This window comes from Aegilops tauschii, chromosome 6, assembly GCF_002575655.3.
Source record: "Aegilops tauschii subsp. strangulata cultivar AL8/78 chromosome 6, Aet v6.0, whole genome shotgun sequence".
Classification (NCBI taxonomy): Eukaryota; Viridiplantae; Streptophyta; class Magnoliopsida; order Poales; family Poaceae; genus Aegilops; species Aegilops tauschii.
The window spans coordinates 78,374,247-78,396,769 of record NC_053040.3 but is presented as its reverse complement, the minus strand read 5'-3'; the positions used below and the strand labels follow the sequence as shown (position 1 = coordinate 78,396,769).

The window sequence follows — 22,523 nt, the reverse complement described above, 5'->3', positions numbered from 1 at the left end:
ATGAAAAATGAAAAGCAAAGAAAACCTTGAAAAAACACATAAAACTGGTGAAGAAACGAAGAAAAAAGAAAAAACAAGAGAAAACTAATGAAGAGCTGCTACATACAACACAAAGAAACAAAAAGGAAAGAAAAATCTGGGGGTATCAGTTCAGACGAGTTAGAGTGTTGGGCCCAACCCGTTAACCGATCGACAAAGGCGAGGTCAGGCGCGAGATAAAGCCCTGGTGCAAGTCAGCAACAGCAACAACATTGTAACAACTTATGTACTACAACTATGGTAAATTTCATATGGCACCCTGGTAATTTTGAACCTAGAAAAGTCGTTGAAACATATCAATGAGTTCTAATTTCGAAGGTCTCGTCGCGACGAATTTAATGATGAAAACGGATTTTGAATCAAATCGATGATTTGAGCTACAAAATATTTTGCATTTTTGAAATGAAGGAATCTTGAATGACATCAGTTTTTGTACTCTAATGCATGCATGCATGTGCATACGAGGGGAATAATGAGGCAAACGTTTTTATGCTGATAACTTATGTGTGACTACAATGTGTTCCGATGATGCAGGGCAGATCCAGCCCAAAATCTCAAAGGGACCCAAGTGAGTGGGGTCACACTTCGTTTGATAACTTGGGGCCCAAATAGTAAACAAACTAGGTTTCAAACCTAGAAAAACAAAAAATGAGTGCGGACCAACGTTGGTCCGTAACTTTTGACCATTTTTTTTTTCGGGTCGAGAAAAAACTATGGTAACTTACATACTACATTCGGTAATTATAATTTAAAAAATTGCCAAAACATATTTGGGCATGGGTTATAGTTTCAAAGATCACGCAAACATTTTCAATATTTAAAAATGAAAAAAGAGTTTAAGAAAACATTACCTTTTATTCTTTAGTGCATGCATGTGCATGTGGGAGGGAGAGTGTTTTACATGTGTAGTATGGATTAACATACCACAAGACTGTGAAAGCGACGATTTGAGGATTGACCAGTCGGACGGGTCAGCAGATATATAGGATGCCTGATTTGGTATGCTCTAAATACTACTCCATGTATTTATTCCATGTATCACGATAGATATAATCATATAAACTACTTCGTGGAACATCTCAGAGGTTTGTCCGTTATCTTCACCACGTGGCCCTCCGGTGGAGCAAGTGGCCTCCGATGGAACGGTGGAAGCCATAGGAAGCACACGGAGAGGCATTTGATCTATTCTGTCCCCATCTCCAAGCAAGGAACCAAAAGCAGACCAAAATATTAAACGCAATGCAAATCTCCATACACTACCCGCCAAAGGTCAATGGAGAAGTTTAAGAGTGGAATTATTCGAATGTGGATTTGACCTCTATTATTCTGGAGACAAGTATACAAGGAGAAATAGTACTCCCTCCATTTTCATAAGTGCCCTCGCGCTTTCCAAGATTCAACTTTGACATAAATTAGATCAATAATACATAAATCATTTACTGAAAAATTATATCTTTAAAAACTTCTTTCAAATACGAATCAAAGGTATCTGTCATCATGCTCCCGCCGCAGTCGCCCATGTTGGCTAAATTTATGATTAAACCAAAGGTATCTTTCATCATGCTCCCGCCGCAAAGATAATTATTGGGCACGTCACAAACATAATTATTCCTGAGCGAGGGCTTCGCCAATGTGACCCCCTTTCTCCATATCTATTGTTATTATGTGCCGAGGGCTTCTCGTCCATGCTACAAAACACTGAGGCGAATGGGAGGTTGAAAGGAATCAAAACATGTAGAACAACCCCAAGCATAAGTCATCTTCTTTTTCGCATATGACTCACGTCTCCTCCCGGAAGCAAATGCCAACAGTGCTCATGAGTTGAATCAAATCCTGAATTTTTACGAAGCTTTATCAGGCCAAGTTATAAAAGAAGGAGAAGTCAGCCATCTTGTTTAGCAAGAATACAAAGCAGAAGGACAAAGAAGAGCTGATGAATCAACTCAATATTGCTACTGATGGCTTCTCTGAAAAATATCTAGGCTTACCATGCTATATTGGTAAATCATAAGGCAAAGCTTTTGAGTATATCAAGGGAGGAGTATGGAAAGGGATACAAAGGGGGAAGAAAAAAATGTTATACTTTCTCCTAATACGTCTCTCCATACTGCCGTGTACAACCGGCTCATTAAAAAAATCAACTGGCTGTGCCGGTTGGGCCGGCACGTACACCGCATCACCCTCTCAAAACAAAAACAAGTCGTCTCCACCCCATCACGTATGGTCGAGCGACTGATAGAAACAACATTTTTTAAGGTTAACCACATGTATCATTGATCACAAATAAGGTGAATACAAGCACGCACGCGGAACCGACTAGAATGGGTCAAAAGACAACACGTTTTCACAGAACTTTGCAAAACAAACTCAAGTAATCCTGCAATTGCCATCATCGCCGCTAAATGCCGTCAGACTCAGAGGAAAGCCATAGGCCATAAAGGCGTTGTGAGACGATGAAGAAGCCCGCTGTCGGCAAGGCCTTTGTCGTTGTGGTGCGTCGACCCGGGATCATCCCCACCCTCCTCGAGTCCCAAAGCCACTGTCAGCCATTGACGTCATCGAGGCCGAACATCAGATCCGCCGCCATCAATCCTCAAGCCCGGATCTGAAACCGCCATTCTCTCTTGCCCACCGGTTACGCTGCCTGGGACGACGGCCATCGGCTGAAGACTTAGACCCACAAACCAAAAGGGTCTATAGGAGACTTAGCCCATCGTCTCCTTGCCGCCGCCATGGACGTCGTCGAGACGAGACTGGAGCCGAGGCTTTATTCTTGGATGCGGCGTTGCTGTCACCATAACAAGCCCACAAACGAAGCCTATCTTATCTACGATCGGACCAAAACCCTGGGGACCCCACCCCCTCCAGTCGCCGGAGCAGACGACGGAGGAGGCAGTGACTAGCGGCGTTGCCCGAAGGAACGGAGGAGGCAGTTGTGTTCACCTTCCCCATCGCCTCTCTCAAGCGGTTAGGAGTGGTTGAGCGGCCGACACGTACACCCCATCACGCGTAAACCTCAACCGCTTTAAAGCATATCCACGTGTCTCCATGATATTTCTTATCCCCCATCTATCTGTATTTGTGTTTCCTTCACCCATATGCAGAGACCAAGCATGTAGCCTTCAATGCCGCAGCGGCCGAGATCAACTACATGCAGGCCCGGATGTAAAGCCTCCAATGTCATCGGTGCCCCATTACAGACCAGATCCGGAGAGCTGCCGCTGGATCCCGTCCCCTCCTCCCGACTGTCTCTCTTTCTCTCATTTTCTCATCTTGTTCTAATTCTATCGACTGTATATGCATGCAGGCCGATGTGAAGCCTCCTAGTCAAGTCGCCGGCGCCCAGAGCGCCACTGCTGGATCTCGTCCTCATGACACCCGCGTCAACCGACCGCCGTTGGAACCTTCCTCCTCGACAACTCCCAGCAAGATTCTCATGTCCGATGTCAATTTTTGAATCCGTTCCCTCCCCTGAGTTAAGTTGTTGCCTCGCCCGGAGATCCCTCTTTGCTCCTCATTGTTCTCTCTCATGTATTGGTAACCTGTTTGTTGGTTTTTTAGGAGGCTGATTGATATTACAGATAAACTACAAACGTATATAAATCGATGGGAATCAGTTGAAGGGAGTGAGGCGGGACGAAAAATCGAACACAAACAACGCACGACCAGATAAAGTTTGCGTGCGTGCGTGATGGCTGGACGTACATGCAGAAACTCTGATGTTTTTGACGTAGGACGCGACCGTGAGTTGAATACTAAAAAACTCAAGGTCCTTTCTAATAAAAATGAAACATTTTCTCGCATACTTAAAAGCATTGCGGGTTGAATATGTAAAACAACAAAGATTTTTTTTGCAAAATTGCTGACGACGTATGGGCAGAAGCGATTGGTCCTTTATTATTAGGTAAAGATTGATATTTCTGAAATGAAAACCTAATTTATTTAAATTTTACAACTTTTGATTGCTCTTTTAAAAAATTCTCATGCAGTTTAAGAAAAATGTGTGCACAATTTTATATTTGTGGTAACATTTGAAAATAATGTTACGGACATTTAATAAAATGTTCACACACTTCGGGAAAAAATCTTGATTATTTTTTTATACAATGTATAAAAATATTTTCATAATTCAAAATATGTTTAGTACCACCCAACAAAATTATATGAAATCACAATAAGTTTTTACATGTTTACAAATATGTACTTGACCTTATGAAAAATGTTTATACATTGAAAAAAATGCCCGTTTATTATGAGAAAAAGTTTTCTACCATTCAAAAAAATGTACTAGAAAGTTTAAATATATATTCATATGTTTCAACAAATGTCCGTGACATCTAAAAGAATGCTTACACAGTGTAAAAAATGTTCGCATAGTTTTAAAAAAATGTTTGGCGTTATTAGAAAAAATGCTCAATATGAATTGGAAAAATGCTTTACATGTATTTTAAAAAATGTATTATATATTATAAAAGCTTTCAAAGTGTATCAAAAGAAATGGTCCAGATGTATACTAGAAATGTAAAATGTGTATGGAAAATGTAAACATGTTTGAAAAAGAAAAAAATGAAAAATGAAAAGCAAAGAAAACCTTGAAAAAACACATAAAAACTGGTGAAGAAACAAAGAAAAAAGAAAAAAAAAAGAGAAAACTAATGAAGAGCTGATACATACAACACAAAGAAACAAAAAGGAAAGAAAAATCTGGGGGTATCAGTTCAGACGAGTTAGAGTGTTGGGCCCAACCCGTTAACCGATCGACAAAGGCAAGGTCAGGCGCGAGATAAAGCCCTGGTGCATGTCAGCAACAGCAACAACATCGTAACAACTTATGTACTACAACTATGGTAAATTTCATATGGCACCCTGGTAATTTTGAACCTAGAAAAGTCGTTGAAACATATCAATGAGTTCTAATTTCGAAGGTCTCGTCGCGACGAATTTAATGATGAAAACGGATTTTGAATCAAACCGATGATTTGAGCTACAAAATATTTTGCATTTTTGAAATGAAGGAATCTTGAATGACATCGGTTTTGTACTCTAATGCATGCATGCATGTGCATACGAGGGGAATAATGAGGCAAACGTTTTTATGCTGATAACTTATGTGTAACTACAATGTGTTCCGACCATGCGGGGCGGATCCAGCCCAAAATCTCAGAGGGGCCCAAGTGAGTGGGGTCACACTTCTTTTGATAACTTGGGGCCCAAATAGTAAACAAACTAGGTTTCAAACCTAGAAAAACAAAAAATGAGTGCGGACCAACGTTGGTCCGTAACTTTTGACGTTTTTTTTTCGGGTCGAGAAAAAAACTATGGTAACTTACATACTACATTCGGTAATTATAATTTAAAAAATTGTCAAAACATATACAGACATGGGATCTAGTTTCAAAGATCACGCAAACATTTTCAATATTTAAAAATGACAAAAGAGTTTAAGAAAACATTACCTTTTACTCCCTCCGTTCCCAAATATAAGTCTTTCTAGAGATTTCAACAGGTGACTACATACGGAGCAAAATGAGTGAATCTACACACTAAAAAATGTCTAAATGCATCCGTATATTATATTCCATTTGAAATGTCTACAAAGACTTATATTTAGGAACGGAGGGAGTATTCTTTAGTGCATGCATGTGCATGTGGGAGGAAGTGTTTTGCATGTGTAGTATGGATTAACATACCACAAGACTGTGAACGCGACGATTTGAGGATTGACCAGTCGGACGCGTCAGCAGACATATAGAATGCCTGATTTGGTATGCTCTAAATACTACTCCATGTATTTATTCCGTGTATCACGAGAGATATAAACTACTTCATGGAACATCTCAGAGGTTTGTCCGTTATCTTCACCACGTGGCCCTCCGGTGGAGCAAGTGGCCTCCGATGGAACGGTGGAAGCTCCCATCTCCAAGCAAGGAACCAAAAGCAGACCAGAATATTAAATGCAATGCAAATCTCCATACACTACCCGCCAAAGGTCAATGGAGAAGTTTAGAGTGGAATTATTTGAATGTGGATTTGACCCCTGTTATTCTGGAGACAAGTATACAAGGAGAAATAATACTCCCTCCATTTCATAAGTGCGCTCGCGCTTTTCAATATTCAACTTTGATATAAATTAGATCAATAATACATAAATCATTTTACTGAAAAATTATACCGTTGAAAACTTCTTTCAAATACGAATTCAAAGGTATCTGTCATCAAGCTCCCGCCGCAGTTGCCCATGTTGGTTAAATTTATGATTAAAGTTAAATTTTAAAAAGCATGGACGCACTACATTATGGAATAAAGGGAGTAGCCATGAAGCCAAATTTTCATTAAAGAAAGATTGGATAAGGTTGTCAGATCCGGAGAGTGGTATGAACATTTCCCTTCATATCAGGTCACAAACAGTGACCCGAGGCACTTAGACCACAAACCGGTCACCGTTTCAATCGAAGGCACCAAGAGACAGTCTAGAAGGCTTGGAAATGGAAACACATTCAGATTCAAGGCAAAATGGTTGGAAGACGAAGAATGTGTAGATATTGTCACCAATGCCTGGAACACTTCAAATATCAGAACCGGTGGCAATGTGGCTCAAGGCATCAAAAGTGCTTGTTGGGATGTAAATGTACTAGGAGGCATTTAAAAGAGAATAAAGAAGTTACAAGATGAGCTATAAATGGTCAGAAGAAGTGAAATAAATCAAGACAAAGTCAATCGGGAGCATGTACTAAAGGATAAGTTGGATCAGCTAGAGAAGCAGCACAACCTTTTCTGGCGGCAAAGAGCCCATGTTAAACGACTGCATTTTGGAGATAAAAATAAGCTTTCTTCCATGCCTGTGCACTTGAGAGGAAAAAATGTAATACCATTCAAAAGTTGTCGCAATCAATTCAACCTAGAGTAATTGATCAAATGAATGAGTTGCTTTGTGCAGAATACACTGAAATAAGAGGTGAGAGCTGCCCTGAATAATATTGGTGATCTAAAGGCCCCTGTACCTGATGGCATGTCTGCAATCTTTTTTAAGATTTTCTACAACACGGTAGGGGAACAAGTAACAAAGGAAGTGCCAAAGGTGTTGAGAGGTGTTGAGATGCCTGAAGATTGGAATAATACCATAATAATTCTGATCCCCAAAATGCGTACACCTGTGAGACTGAACGACTTACGACCCATCAGCCGCTGCAACGTGGTCTATAAATTAATAGCCAAGGTACTCACCAACAGAATAAAATATATATTGCCTGGAATAATATCCCCAAACCAAAGCGCATTTGTGCCTGGACGCATGATATATGATAATATTGTTTTAGCATATGAAATGATTCACCTTTTGCAGAGGAAGAAGAGCGGAAGAGCAAGTTATGCTGCCATCAAACTCGACATGAGCAAGGCTTATGATCGATTTTAATGAAAGTTCCTACTAGAAGTCATGCTGAAATTTGGTTCCAACAGAAAATGGGTGCAACTGGTAATGAAACTGCGTCACCACGGTGAAATACCAAATCAAAATCCATGGGGACGTCACAAAGATAATTATTCCCGAGCGAGGGCTTCGCCAATGTGGCCCCCTTTCTCCATATCTATTGCTATTATGTGCCGAGGGCTTCTTGTCCATGCTACAAAACGCTGAGGTGAATGGGAGGTTGAAAGTAATCAAAACATTTAGAACAACCCCAAGCATGAGTCATCTTCTTTTTGCAGATGACTCACGTCTCCTCCTGGAAGCAAATGCCAACAGTGCTCATGAGTTGAATCAAATCCTGAATTTTTACGAAGCTTGATCAGGCCAAGTTATAAAGAAGGAGAAGCCATACATCTTGTTTAGCAAGAATACAAAGCAGGAGGACAAAGAAGAGCTGATGAATCAACTCAATATTGCTACTGAAGGCTTCTCTGGAAAATATCTAGGGCTACCATGTTATATTGGTAAATCATAAGGCAAAGCTTTTGAGTATATCAAGGGAGGAGTATGGAAAGGGATACAAAGGGGGAAGAAAAAATGTTGTCGAAAGCCGGCAAGGAAATCCTTATCAAAGTTGTAGCGCAAGCAATCCCTGTTTATGCAATGGCATATTTTGATCTTACGAAATCTCTATGTGAGGATATCAGCTCAATGATTGGGAGGTTTTGGTGGAGTCAAATGGATAGAGAAAATAAACTCCACTGGGTTGGATGAGACAAGCCGACAAAACCCAAAAAGGACCCGGGGGGGGGGCAGGAGCCTGGGATTTAGAGACTTATACTCCTTCAACTTAACTATGCTAGCAAGACAGGCTTGGAGAATGTTACAAAATCCAACATCTTTGTGCACACAGGTGTTGGCAGCCAAATACTATCCAAACCAGAATCTGCTACAAGCGAGGCTAAGGGATGTCATTTCATACAGTTGGAGAAGCATTTTGAAAGGAGCACAAGTGGTACAAAGCAGAATCACATGGAGAGTAGGAGATGGATGCACTATCAATATATGGTTGGACCCCTAGCTACAAGGGGCATCCCTAGGAGTGTAACAACTCAGCAAGGCGGCCATGTTATTACTAAGGTTTCAGACTTGATTGACCGTACCGCTGGCACATGGAATACACAACTGCTCCGACAAACTTTTAACGAAGAAGATGTACAGGTAATCCTACAAATCCCGGTCCAAGAGGGTGTTGTAGACACAACAACCTGTCATTTCAATAAAAAGGGTAAATTCTCGATAAAAAAAAATCTGCATATCAAGTAGTACTAGACAAACAAGCCAAGAACTCCGCACATGATGTAGCTTCGTCATCAAGTCAGGATGCTCAGTGTGTCAGATCACTTTTTGGAAGAAACTATGGAGATTACCCCTGCCCAAAAAAATCCTACACTTCCAGTGGCAATTAGGCAACAATAGCCTTCCACTGTTTAGCTACTCATGGTGTAAGTATGGAGCAGAGAAGCTATGAGATATGGCTCGATCCACTCGCCAGGGATGTAAAAATCCTTGTTGCTGGCGAGTCCAGCTTGCCTTATAATGGAATGCTTATGTGTTCCTTTCAGAAAATAAAAAATAAAAAAGGAGCAGAAATTAACATTCCATTTTCTCAATGGAAAAATAATTTGCATTCCATTAAAAATGAAAATAGCGCACTGGTTCAACACAAATGTTTTCTTTCTTTCTTTTTAAGCAAGTTAGTATTGAAAGACAAAAATTACCAATTAATCTAAATACTTGCATTCTTGTCCTAGCAAACAAATACATTTGATATCCCTAAAATGCAGTTAAGAAAACTGGAAATGTTTTGCGAAAAAAAGGAAACTGGAAATGAAAAAAGAATACCTAACTAACTACACCGAGAAGTGAGTCGCATAGAGGAGACCGCATTGCATCCACTAGCCACCTTGATAACACGATTTCAGAGGAATATGTCCCTCTTTATTTCGATACCATCATCGTTAACTTTGTATATCTTCTCGGGTGTAGCGATTCGGTGCCCAGGCTCATCTGCACCTGATCAGAAAAAAATTCAAAATAAATATTAGAAAAATTCAAAAAATTCTAATTTTTTTTCCATGGTAGACAATTTACTGCGTGAGGTTCGCTTGAAATATTAGCTCATTTGGACATCTGAGTAGCTCTCAGCAAAAAAGACAAATCGAGTCAAAACGGTACATGAACAGTAAATTGTTTTACAGACCCCGAATTTGTCTTTTTTGCCGAGAGTTGCTCAGTTGTTCAAATGATTTGAAATTTATGGCGGACCTCACGTATCAAATTGTCTACCATGGAAAAAAATCAGGAATTTTTTGAATTTTTCTAGTATTTGTTTTGATTTTTTTATTCAACGTGGGTGCGGATGAACCCGAACTCAGAAAAGGATTTCCCTATCTTCTTTCTCTATATATTTAGAGGGTTTTTTTAAGGTGGAGCGTATTTAAATTTCGGCCCTCAAAATCTCAGGACTCAGCCTGATTTTAGTGCATTTTTCATCCGAGAACTGTCATCCTCAGATCTTGATCCTGACAATGAGAGGGCTCGATGGGGATTTTTTTTAATGGAAAACGGCCGCCAGATAACATTTTCACTAGAGAAGATATGATACCACTGAATGGAATATTTATTCCATGCATCACGAGAGATATATGAACTACTCCCTCCGTTCCTAAATATTTGTCTTTCTAGAGATTTCAAATGATCACCATATACGGATGTATATAGATATTTTAGAATGTAGATTCACTCATTTTGCTTAGTATGTAGTTTTGAAACCTCTAAAAAGACAAATATTTAGGAACGGAGGGAGTACAGTACTTCGTTGAATCTATAAGCTTGCCCGTGATCTTCACCACGTGGCCCTCCGGCGGAGCACGTGGCCTCCGGTGGAACGGCGGAAGCCATAGGAAGCACACAGAGGGGCATCTGGTCCATTCCGTCCCCATCCCCAAGCAAAGAACCAAAACCAGACCCAGAATATTAAACGCAACACAAATGTCCACACCCTACCCACAGCCACGCCCGCCAATCTATCTGCGTGGCACGTGCCCCGCACCGTGGTCGACACCCTACGCAAAGCACATCCCAGAGCAGAAACGAATAGGTTGTCCACTAGAAAGGGGAACATAATTCAAGGCGGAAAGGGGAGGGAGCGGCACTGCTCCGCGCACGCACCTTCTCCGCATCCAATCGAGCAATCCGGCCCGAACACCACCGCCCACCTCGGCACGCGGGAGGCTGTGGAGGGCGGCGAGCCATGGCGTTCCTCTTCGGCGCCCTGCTGGGGCTGGTGCTCGGCGTCGGCGTCGTCATGGCGTTCGCGCGCATCGAGAATTCCCGCGCCGAGCAGCGCCGCCAGCTGGTACGCGCCACGAACCCCCCAGCCCCCGGCCTCCTCGCGTTTTCCAATTTCTCGTCCCCTCGCGCGCGATTACGGTGATCCGATTCCGACGCGATTCGGTTGGCCGCTGGGTCGGTCCGTCAATTTGTGCCTCTGCAGGTGCTCGAAATTAGGAAATGTTGGGTTAGAACGCTGCTGATTTGGAAATCAATTGCTGTTCATGTTGGGCGATGCGGATTAATTGTGGTGGCATGGGTGGTTCATTTATACGGGCCATAATTGCTACTAGGCTTTGATCCTAATCACGCTTGTTGTTTCCAGTTTGGGTATATTTATGGCTGCGGCTTCGCCATTAGCTGCATTCGGTCTAACTCAGTTGGGCATTTCGACGAGCAGTTGGCACGCGTCTAGCAGCAGGGGGAGGACGCGGGCATGGAGGCCTCCGGCGAGGTGGCTATGGTCCTTGCCGACCTCTGACCGTAAGGCTGCTCTGCTCGACGGCTAGGCGGCACGAGCAGCAGCCCCGTGCCTCAGCGCCGCTGGCCAAACCTACAGCTCCACACCGGCCCTGCTGGCCTCTAAGTGCCTCGGCTCCCTGGCCCCTGTCAACCTCTGTGCGCACCGCCGCGAGCTGCACAAATTCTGCACGATGACCGACGCTCAGGTTGTAGCCGTTGTCGGCGACCGCAGCAGCGCCCTCCGACGCGCCGGGCAGCACGCCGGGAGAGGTGGTGGCCTGGTGGGGTACAGGGCATCTGCCAGCAGTCGTCGGCAGCATGATGCGCATGCACAAGTAACTCGGGGCGGTGCTGTGCGCAAGACTGAACACGATGATGGGGTCCCATGGTGGCAGCGTCCGCGCGCCTCAGCTTAGCCGCTAGGTGCTTCATCTCCGCTTGCACGAGGCGGTATTGCTTGCCGCCGCTAGGTGCTCCGCCTCCTCGGCTTGGGCGAGGTGGCTTGCGTGTCCGCCACCTTCAACCCGTCAGCGGGGTCAATCGCCATCCCTCCTTCTCATCTCCCTCCTCGTCTGAGCTCGACTCCTCTGAGCTCGGGTTTCTTCAGCCGCAATGCAAGCCATGCGCCGGGCCTCGGCGGCGTGCACCTTCACAGTGATCTGGGAGTGCCACTCCGCCGAGAACCGCGCGTACCATATCACGGCACCCGCGCACCATGGCGACGGCGGACAACGAGCTTGGATGGGAATGCGGACACGGATGGGGACACGGGCGCGGACGGATGTGGAAAGAGAGCAAATGGGGGCGGCTAGGGTCTGGGCGTCCCCGTCCGGCTTTGAATAGCCGGGGGTAGGCTCCTTGGTTGGCGCGCCGGCTGCCGCACCATATTCCAGGTGGGCAAACCACTGAGTTTCAATGGGACTGTTGTTTTTTTCGTGGGTCCGGACTGTCAGTCCAACGTGGTGGTCCGGAGGGGCCCAAATCCTCCCACATATGGGTTGAGTTTGGGGGGTGGGGTTGCCGGACAGCCCGGACAAATGGGCTGACTATCCTCATTGTGACATTGGGGTTGGTAATGAATTAATAGTTCAGTTGCAGCAATTAGGCAATACGCATATGAATTGGTTTTGACCCAGGGATTGTCAATAGCACAATCAGTTCCATTGATGGAAATGAATATATATAGTCCACAAAGACGCTTACTACTGTGTATTGAATTGTGCACTTTGAATACGTCCTTACATTGAGATGAGCATTCCAAAAAGTGAAAACACCTTTTTTTAAAGTAATTAATGCTTTGGTTTACTGACTACCCTGTGCAACTCTTAGTTCCACCACTCCCACTTCTAAATTTTGGTGAGCTGTGAAAAAATTATCTTGAGAACCTAGCAACTATTCTTTGCTGACAAGAATATCTTCCTACAGCAACACTTGTTTGTGGACTGGTCAATTCTCACCATAATTTTACCTGTCTGCAGGCTGCTACAGTTTCATCTTTCTCAAAATTGTCTGTTCAAGATCTGAAGACACTTATTCCTACTGAGGCCTATCCATCGTGGGTATCTTTCACCCAAAAGCAGAAGTTGAGCCTTTCTCTCTTTCTATTAAGCTTTGACCTTGGTGTTTCCCAATGTTGTGCTGATACCTTAGTTTTCTGTTTTTCATAGCTTAAATGATTGAATGACCTTGGCCTTATCTACTGTTGTACTGATACCTTATTTTATTTAACTTCTACAGCTTAAATGGCTGAATCAAGAATTGGTGAAAATCTGGCCATTTGTCAATGAGGTGCTATTCCAGCTTCATTTAAGTATCTACTATAGTTCTGATACCAGATACTGAGTTTTCCTACTGCGTCTTTGAATAAATTAGTTCTGGATATTGGAAGTTTACTTAGGATGGCAAGTGTGGTTATTGTAGGCTGCATCGGAACTGATAAAATCTTCTGTGGAGCCTGTATTCGAGCAGTACAAGTCATTCATTTTGGCCTCCATCCATTTCTCGAAGTTGACACTTGGTACTGTTGCTCCTCAGTTTACAGGTAGGAGATCGTTATAAAATCTTGATAGTTTGTTGATGGATAAATGCCATTCTTTTTGTATCGGACAGTATAATATACCGGTATATTATGGTATAGTTTGCGTAGATAAGCCTTTAGTTTTGCGCACAAGAATTAAGGAGTCAAGTCCCGTCACTTTACTTATCCCCATGCATAGTATTTTTCTCTTAAGAGACATAATTAATTCTCTTAAGCGTGCCCTTTTCACCATGTAAATTTGAGTGCCACACTTACAAGAGAGTAAAGTATGCCTAGATGTTGTCAAATGACTTACAAAGAGAACGGTTCACTATCTACTTCAAGAAGGCTGGGAGAGGACATCAATTGCCAGCCAGAAATTATTTTATTTATTGTTTTGCTAACATTTTGTTTGATTTGGCTATGTTTTTTTGATACAGTAGCCGTAAGTGAAATATGTAGTTCAATTTGGTTCAAAATTTTGGACAATACTGCTAGTAAGAAAGCGGCCACGACTTAATTCTCATTTTCAATGGAAGGATGAAGCAACACATTGTCATTTGGCTTTCTATGCCACCCCCACCCCAACCCCTTGTGCCCTTGTTTGGCTGCAGGTGGTAGTTGTTCGCTCCTTTGTATTTATATAATCTACGCTCCTAGACTCAGGCATACTCCAAATAATTCTCTTTAATAGGCACTTAGTCTTTGAACTGATATGACAGGTTCTGTAGAGCTTCCAATTGCTGGGTAAATGACGACTTAGGTCGCATGTGATTTTAACTAATGCTTGCATTATAACAAATACTATCTATGATGACAGTTGGAAAACTCAACTGTGTCATAAGGATTGCATCTCTAAAATGTACGTTGCTTTGTGGTGTTCACGTTGGTGGCCAGGTCGGCCGGTGGTGTCATGTTCTTTGTAATATGGATTGGGTTGTAATGGATTTAGCCCGGTTTTCTGCGAGTTAACCGGGCAACTCTTACTCTCTTCTTAATTAAAGAAAATGGCAAGTCTTTTGCCTCATTTAAAAAAAAGGAGGTTGCATGTAGTATATCTGTGTCAAGCTCATCATAATTTGTACATATCACATTGGGGGTGCCTTTCTGAGAATTGCTGCCCGACTAATGTTGGAGGAGGGAGGAATAAGTAGAGTGGCGGCATTATCTTGTTAAAAAAATGATAATATGGAGCTGGAGTTGAAACAAGAGGGGATGATTTCCCGGGGTTAGATATGTAGAGTGATTGTGTCACCAGTTATGACCAGACATTTAGTTGGAAAGTGATGAGATGATTTGATTGATAATTTTTGTAGCTCTGTGAAACAATTTTAACATGTTCACTCTTGTCATTGTACATAAGGCTTTTGGCATTGTTGCATGGCTTTGTTTCTCCAAACAAACCCGCTAAGAGAATCATAATCTTTGTTTGCACTCCTGTTTTAGCAATAAATCTTTTCATGCATCATGAACCAAAGCTCTGTGCTCAGCTTTTACACATGCCCAGGCCAGAATGCCCTGTTTTGCTATTGCATCGTACGTCCTAGATACTTCTTTATTTGGAAAAAAAGACCTGAAGTATCCTGCATATCTCAAATCATTTCATATAATCAAATAAGACATCTCATGCTTCAGTATAGGTTTACGATGATTTGCTGCCTCTTATCGAAATTATGTTACAATGGTTGATGTTCTCCTACAAATAAACATCCTTGGTTTTTGTTGATCATTCTAGCAAAACTTTTCAGGAGTTCAAATTCTGGATAGCGACATTGCTGGTATTACTATGGAGCTTGATATGCAGTGGGATGGTAATCCCAACATAGTACTTGACATTCAAACAACTCTGGGAATTTCACTTCCTGTACAGGTAACTTACAAATGTTGCAAATGGAAATTAACACAGATTTTTTATAGTACCATGCAGTACCAAACATGATCTTATCTTACTATGGAGTACCCTCATTGTTTGTCAAGAAAAAAGCAAGTACCAATTGTACTTAGACCTCCTCCAATGCACTGGTGCTAAAGTGGGGTGCTAAGTGCATTAAAATGCTTAGCAACAAATGTCCCCAATGCATCGGTGCTTAGCTTTTGTAGCTAAGCCTCCTTTATTTAATTGTTTAGTGACAAAACTCCTTCATGTATTGGTTGGTAGACTTTTTGCATAGGTCCATGTGCTTAGCATTGGTTCTTCTTGGGGTCACTATAATGTTCTCTCTCCTCTTTAATTGCTTTGCCACATCATTTTTCTGCCTATGTGGCACCCTTAGCACCTGTACACCATGGAGCACTGGGAAGGGCCTTAGTCCTATCAATTGCAGTTTGAAGATTCAGTTTCCTTCAATTAGAAATGCATGTGTGTAGTACTATTGGTTCAGTTTTTGGAAGGGAAAAGAAAGAACACTGTCTCAGTTTACAAGTTTCATCACTGAAGCTTTACTTTGTGTAATGCTACACATTAACCTTGGCTTCTTATTAGTTTTTCTTGCACCATGGTATAACCTTATATCGAGTACTAATTATCTTTCTCCAAGTCCTTTCATCTCTAGGTGAAAAATATTGGATTCACAGGCACACTACGGCTACTCTTTAAGCCTCTGGTAGCCGAACTCCCATGCTTTGGAGCTGTTTGCGTTTCTTTGAGAGAGAAGGTATTATCTGTTCTATCCAATCTTGTGATCTTGAGGAAAAAAATCACAGGTTGCATGATTTCATTGATTTGACTGTAGAGCAAGGTGGATTTTACCCTCAAAGTTGTTGGTGGCGAAATGACAGCAATTCCTGGAATTTCTGATGCAATTGAGGTTTGGTAACCGTACATTATCAACTAAACTACATTATACATACTGTTTAGCACATCTCAGATCAAGAAACAATTCAGGGAACAATACGTGATACCATCGAGGACACACTGACATGGCCTAATCGCATAATTGTTCCCATTGTGCCAGGAGATTATAGGTAATTAACTGCTTTGATAATTTGGGAGTATAACTTACATGCCTGTCTCCATAGTAGTGATAACAGGCCTGCTATTTTCAGTGATCTGGAGCTAAAACCTGTTGGATTATTAGAAGTAAAACTTGTGGAAGCTAGGGATTTGAAGAACAAGGACCTCGTTGGGAAGTCTGACCCTTTTGCTGTGCTATACATACGTCCACTGAGTGCAAAAACGAAGAAAAGCAAAACAATAGTAAGTGAGTTGTGCTCATCTGGTCAAATCAAAGAAGATATATCCTTACATATATTGTGCTGCAGAACAATGATTTGAACCCCATCTGGAATGAACACTATGAATTTGTGGTGGAGGACTCGTCTACCCAGCACCTGACTGTGAAAATTTACGACGACGAAGGGCTCCAGCCGTCAGAGATTATTGGCTGCGCTCGAGTAGACTTATCGGATGTTATGCCTGGAAAGGTCAAGGATGTTTGGTTGGAACTTGTGAAAGACCTGGAAATTCAGCGTGATAAGAAACCTCGTGGTCAGGTCAGTTGTTACACTTTTCAGCATAACTTTTCTATTCCATATACGGAGTTATAATATGTGGTGAAACCATCATTGCTGTCATGGTTTCCTGTTATTTCTTTTTTACCATTATGAATGTGTGGCTGATTAGTACGATGATTCTCAGTGTAAGATTGTAAGGAACATATCCTGCCACTTTTGCTGTTCATTTATTTTTTATTTTGATAAAAAATAAGAAAGCGATTTAAGTGAGGTGTTGATATAACCAAGTCCTGTCAACCCATCTTCCTAGCATTTTCTGAATGTTACTCCAAGCATCCACTGTTTGCCCTTCCCCACCAGTTAGCTGGACGACGAAGATGACCTCCGGTCATATCATGCCTGACACTGGGAACACTGGGTCGGGTCATCCTTATCCACTGTCTCACCTGCTCTGCCCGCTTTCCAAGCAGGCCTTGCTGCCTGGTAAATTTGGTCTTCTTGTCTGACGACGCCACTGCCTGAACTGACGACAGCGTGGCGCTGTCAGCCTAATCTGCTATCTCTCCCTTCTCTTATGTCCTTGGTTCGATTCAAATTTTCTGCCAGGAAATTACAACAACAACAACAAAGCCTTTAGTCCCAAACAAGTTGGGGTAGGCTAGAGGTGAAACCCATAAGATCTCACGACCAACTCATGGCTCTGCCAGGAAGTTAACAGAAGTCAAATCCAATTTTGACTCCCTCCACATACTTCTACTACATTCTAGATAACTTGGTCCGTAAGTCATATTTTCCCTAACCTTTACGCAGTGTTTTCTAGAGTCTTCTAGCTATGAGTGGAACTGAGCTGTTAAGACTTCATAAAGCCTATAAATATGTTATTTAGGATATATTTGGGCTGTCAATGTTCGTTACTTCTTTTACGATTACAAGTAAATCATTACACACGTGAGTACGTTGCTTATCATTGAAAAGTACGTCATTTTTGTCAAAAAAACAATACGTGTCGGTGACATGGAAGATGTTAAACCTAGATTGATATGCCTATCAGGTGTTAGTAGTGACTTAAATTTTCAAGCATCACAATGTTTGTGTTTAGTATACACTTCGTCAATGTGTACGTGTAGCGATGACAGTGTGTGGTATGTGCATGTGTGTGTGTGTGTGTTGAGATCGTCATTTTAGGAAAATGTATTATGTCGCCGATATTCAGCGACATTGACACTATAATTCAGTTAAATCTAAAAATTCAGAGTGTATTAGATTTGTCTAGCAAGTTATCGAGATTGTCAATGAACCAAGTCGCCCCAAATACATGATTCGCAGTTTTCCTATTTGTGAGCAGTACCAAAAGGGTAGAGAAACTTACGTCAACAATTTATCACAATTTTGTATCTAAGAAAAATATTCTATTTCAGCTTATTTGTCGGTATAAATATTTTTAAAATGGGTTTTTATCATTTATGCCACTAGTTGTGTCCCACTGCTCAGTTTTGCCATTAGAAATTACAACTGCTAAAAAATGCCATCGTTCCGTGAGATGCTTGCTCAAAAATGCCATTAGATATCTCAAAAATGCCATCGTTTCATTAGATGTTTGCTCAAAAATGCCATTAGACATCGTTATTGTCAGGTCAAACTCATTGACCATGTTATATGACAAAAATTCCCCTGTACCCACATGTCAGCTCTCTCTATCTCACAATGATAAGTGTGGACCCCACTTGTCAGGAGTAAGTAAGCGAATAATTTTAGAGGAAAATAAGAACGCTGTTGGGATCAAGTGGTACCCATACTTTATTGTAGTGAGATAGAGGGAGAGCTGACATGTTGGTCTATAGGTATTCTGGTCATTATAACATGGCAAACGAGATTTGAGCTGACAGTAAAGGTGTCCAGTGGCATTTTTTAGCATGCACCTAATGAAGCGATGGCATTTTTGAGCTGTTGAAATTCTTAGTGGCAAAACTGAGTAGTGAGACTTAACCAGTGGCATAGATGATAAAAACTATGTACATGTGATTGATTTAATATTCTATTGGTATATATAATATAGGAGTATAGATATACACTTACAATTTTTGTCAACTTTATTTCCTTAATGCCTAAACTGGCAGGAAAGGTGACTGCTGATTAGTATGATGGGTATTTATAGTTGCAATATTATCCATAATTTCCTTCTGAATACAGTGATTCTTAGAGTAGAGGCATCAGAGCTTCATTTTCACGGCAATACCATTGGTATTCTTTTAATAAAGAAACTAATTTACTACTCCCTCCGTCCCATAATGTAAGACGCTTTTTGATACTCCCTCCGTCCGGAAATACTTGTCGGAGAAAATGATAAAAATGGATGTACCTAGAACTAAAATATGTCTAGATACATCCATTTCTCCGACGAGTATTTCCGGACGGAGGGAGTACTAGTGTAGTGTCAAAAAGCGTCTCACATTATGGGACGGAGGGAGTAGTAATCATCAGACGTTGTTCTCACCTACCAAGTTAACAATCAAAGAGTACTAATCATCACGCATCTTGGCTTTGCTTCTCTTGGCCAATCAATATTGACAACAAAGTACTCCCTCCGTTCACAAATATAAGATGTTCTAACTTCTTTCTGAATCGGATGCATATGGACACGTTTTAGTGTGTTTGTTCACTCATTTCAGCCCGTATGTAGTTCATATTGAAATATCCAGAACATCTATATTTGTGAACGGAGGGAGTATCATATACCGGGACATAATCCCCTAAGCTGTGGTGATAAAGATTTGTTATGGAGAGGCTAAAGATGGTGATAAAGATTTGTTATGGAGAGGCTAAAGATTTGTTCACTCTTCATTTTTTGTAATTATATCATCATGAAAATATCTCTGTTGGGTTTCTTGTGGAGAGGCTAAAGATTTGTTCACTCTTCAGGTCCACCTAGAGCTCCTGTACTACCCTTTTGAGAAACAAGAAGGGGTTTCCAATCCTTTTGCTGGTCAGATCCAGTTAACTTCTTTGGAAAAGGTCCTCAAGACGGAATCTAATGGATATGATGTCAACCAGAGGAAAAATGTTATTACGAGAGGAGTCCTTTCAGTAACTGTTATATCTGCAGAGGACATACCAGCAATGGATGTGATGGGGAAGGCTGACCCATTTGTTGTCCTGTACCTGAAGAAGGGGGAAACCAAAAAGAAGACAAGGGTACTCTCTATCTCCATCTGCAGTGCTGCTCTTATTTATTTTTCCACATATGATTCAATGTATTTGCAGGTTGTGACTGAGACGTTAAATCCAATATGGAATCAGACATTTGATTTTGTAGTAGAAGATGCCCTGCATGATTTGCTCATTGTGGAAGTATGGGACCATGATACATTTGGAAAGGTGTGTTTCTGTCTTTATCTTGTGTAGCTCGTGTACACTTATTTTCTCCTTATATTGTTTCCGTTTGGCTTTGAGATTGTCCTGCTTGTGTTACTACTGCCTTTCCATAGTTATATCAGATAGGTTTTGTCTGTGTAACATACTAATATATGCGTTTAATTTTTGACTGGGCATATGAATATATGTGTTTCCATAACGCTGATTGTACGACGGGTTTGTCATGCTGGTCATTGGATAAAAAAGTACGGATATAAAATGAAGGAACCATGTTTCTTTTTAAATACTCCCTCCGTCCGAAAATAAGTGTCTCGACTTTGTACTAACTTTAATACAAAGTTATACTGAAGTTGAGACACTTGCTTTGGGATGGAGGGAGTATTAAAGAATTAAGAAAGCCACCACAATTTGATTTGAGCCAGGTGGGGGTTGTACACCAGCATCTCCTTAATTTACTCATACAATTTTTTGTGTGGTTTTGCAATGTGTGTGCCACAACAGGTGAGATTTTTGTGCATATATCCAAGTGCATTACCATGGCATTTGGGCGTGGTGTTACACACGTAGATGGTCCTGATAGGTTTTGAACCATGCACCGGCTCAGTCTCTCGAAGGTGCTCATAGGGGTAGGGTGGGGGAGCATGTGTTCATAGGGGTGAATGTATGTGCATGTTTGTGAGCGTCTGCGTTTATACTGTGTTTTTCAGAAAAAAAGTCTTTAGTCCAACTTACTAGCTCAAAACTTTACCCTCCAGTAGTAGCAATAAGATGTGTGAAGTTTTGGCCCGAGTATACTGCACTAAAAATCCATGTGTGGTTTTGAGCTAATTTTGTGCCCTGTAAGCTCAAAGCTGTTGATCAGATCTATGGTTCTGTTTTCTCAAACTAAACTCGTTATCAATAAGCTCAAACCTGTTGATAAGATCTATGGTTCTGTTTTTTCAGACTAACTCCTTATCCGTTGAAATTGCAGGATTACATAGGGAGATGCATCTTGACACTTACCAGAGCGATACTCGAAGGCGAGTTCCAAGATACATATGTGCTGCAAGGTGCAAAATCTGGAAAGCTGAACCTGCACTTCAAGTGGACGGCACAGCCAATTTACCGTGATCGGGACAGGGACCAGTGAAACCTTTTTTTTCGAGAAAACGCAAAAGGCCTGCATAACTTCACACGATAAGACTGCTTCTTCCTCTACGATGCCTGTATATTAGCCTTTCAATACACGGATCCGCTTGGGTCTTGTAAGTTGTAACCGTGTATAGAGACCACTTTGTGATTAGTCATAAATATTGTTCTACATATGTCCGGATCTATATAAAGTCGCGTTTTCGTCCAGAAACAAGAAAAAAAAAAACTCGAACGGTGCTGGCGCTCGCGTGCAACTCTCTGGCCTGCGGAGCTGCTGCTCGCGTGGGTCGCCAAAAAAAGAAGTTTGCTTGGTTACTCGGGTCGTTATTTCTTCTTGTTCGTTCACTTGCTGCTCGTTCGTTATGTTTTTTGTTTGATAGATTTGGAAAAAATTAAGGAACTAAAGAAATGTTTGTGAATTTGAGAAAGAGTTCACAGATTAAAAAAAAATATGAATTTGAAAAAGAGTTTGTGAATTTAAAAATATTCGTGAACTTGAGAAATGATTACGGAATTTGGAAAAAAGTTTGTGACTTTTAATAAATTATGGAAATTGAAAGATAGATTTCGAAGAAGTTAAGGAATTAAAAAAATGTTTGTGAGTTTATGAAAGAGTCCACAAAATAAAAAAAATATGAATTTGAAAAAGAGTTCATGAATTTAAAAATATTCATGAACCTGAGAAATGATAAAAAGTTTGTGAAATTTAAAAAATATGGAACTTGAAAAATCATGAAACTAAAAAAATCACAAATTTGAAAAGGTTCATAGAATTTGAAAGAAAGTCCATGGAATTTGATTTTCTTTCTTAAATGGAAAGAAGAATAAACAAGAAAACGTAAAAAAATAACAGAAAAACGTGTTTAAAAAACCGCACATGGGAGAGAGAAAATCCATGTCCTTATTTTTTCATTTACACCCTCTCTAAAGTTTTATTTCCCTTCATATTCTTCCAACTCCACTTGTGTATTACTATCGTGCGTGGTATTCTCTTTATGTTGTTTATTCCGTTGCATATGTTCTCGTCATATTTTCTACAATAGATATAGATGTGACGTGTAAAACTCGCATGCACACAATTGGTAGCTATTCCCAAATTATATGCTAATTCATTTTGCATACACATGAGTTGTATTATCTTGATAAGCAATTTTTACAGGTATTTTTTATTGGCAAAAATACACTTAAACAATACTTTTATTGTTCTATGTCTTTGTTTTTTCTTAATCAAGATGTGCATAA

At 41.1% G+C, this 22,523-nt stretch overlaps 1 protein-coding gene across 1 annotated transcript; it reads left to right on the top strand.

The window, feature by feature from the left end:
• The first annotated feature begins 10,562 nt into the window (after positions 1–10,562).
• On the top strand, positions 10,563–21,472 carry LOC109759896 (synaptotagmin-5). The gene is made up of 13 exons (XM_020318732.4): positions 10,563–10,868; positions 12,784–12,888; positions 13,043–13,093; positions 13,226–13,346; positions 15,071–15,192; positions 15,875–15,976; positions 16,055–16,129; positions 16,207–16,286; positions 16,368–16,518; positions 16,584–16,814; positions 19,695–19,967; positions 20,037–20,150; positions 21,121–21,472. Exons 1-13 carry the CDS (start codon positions 10,764–10,766, stop codon positions 21,277–21,279), a joined length of 1,689 nt encoding a protein of 562 aa, XP_020174321.1. The 5' UTR covers positions 10,563–10,763; the 3' UTR covers positions 21,280–21,472.
• The last annotated feature ends 1,051 nt before the right edge of the window (positions 21,473–22,523 follow it).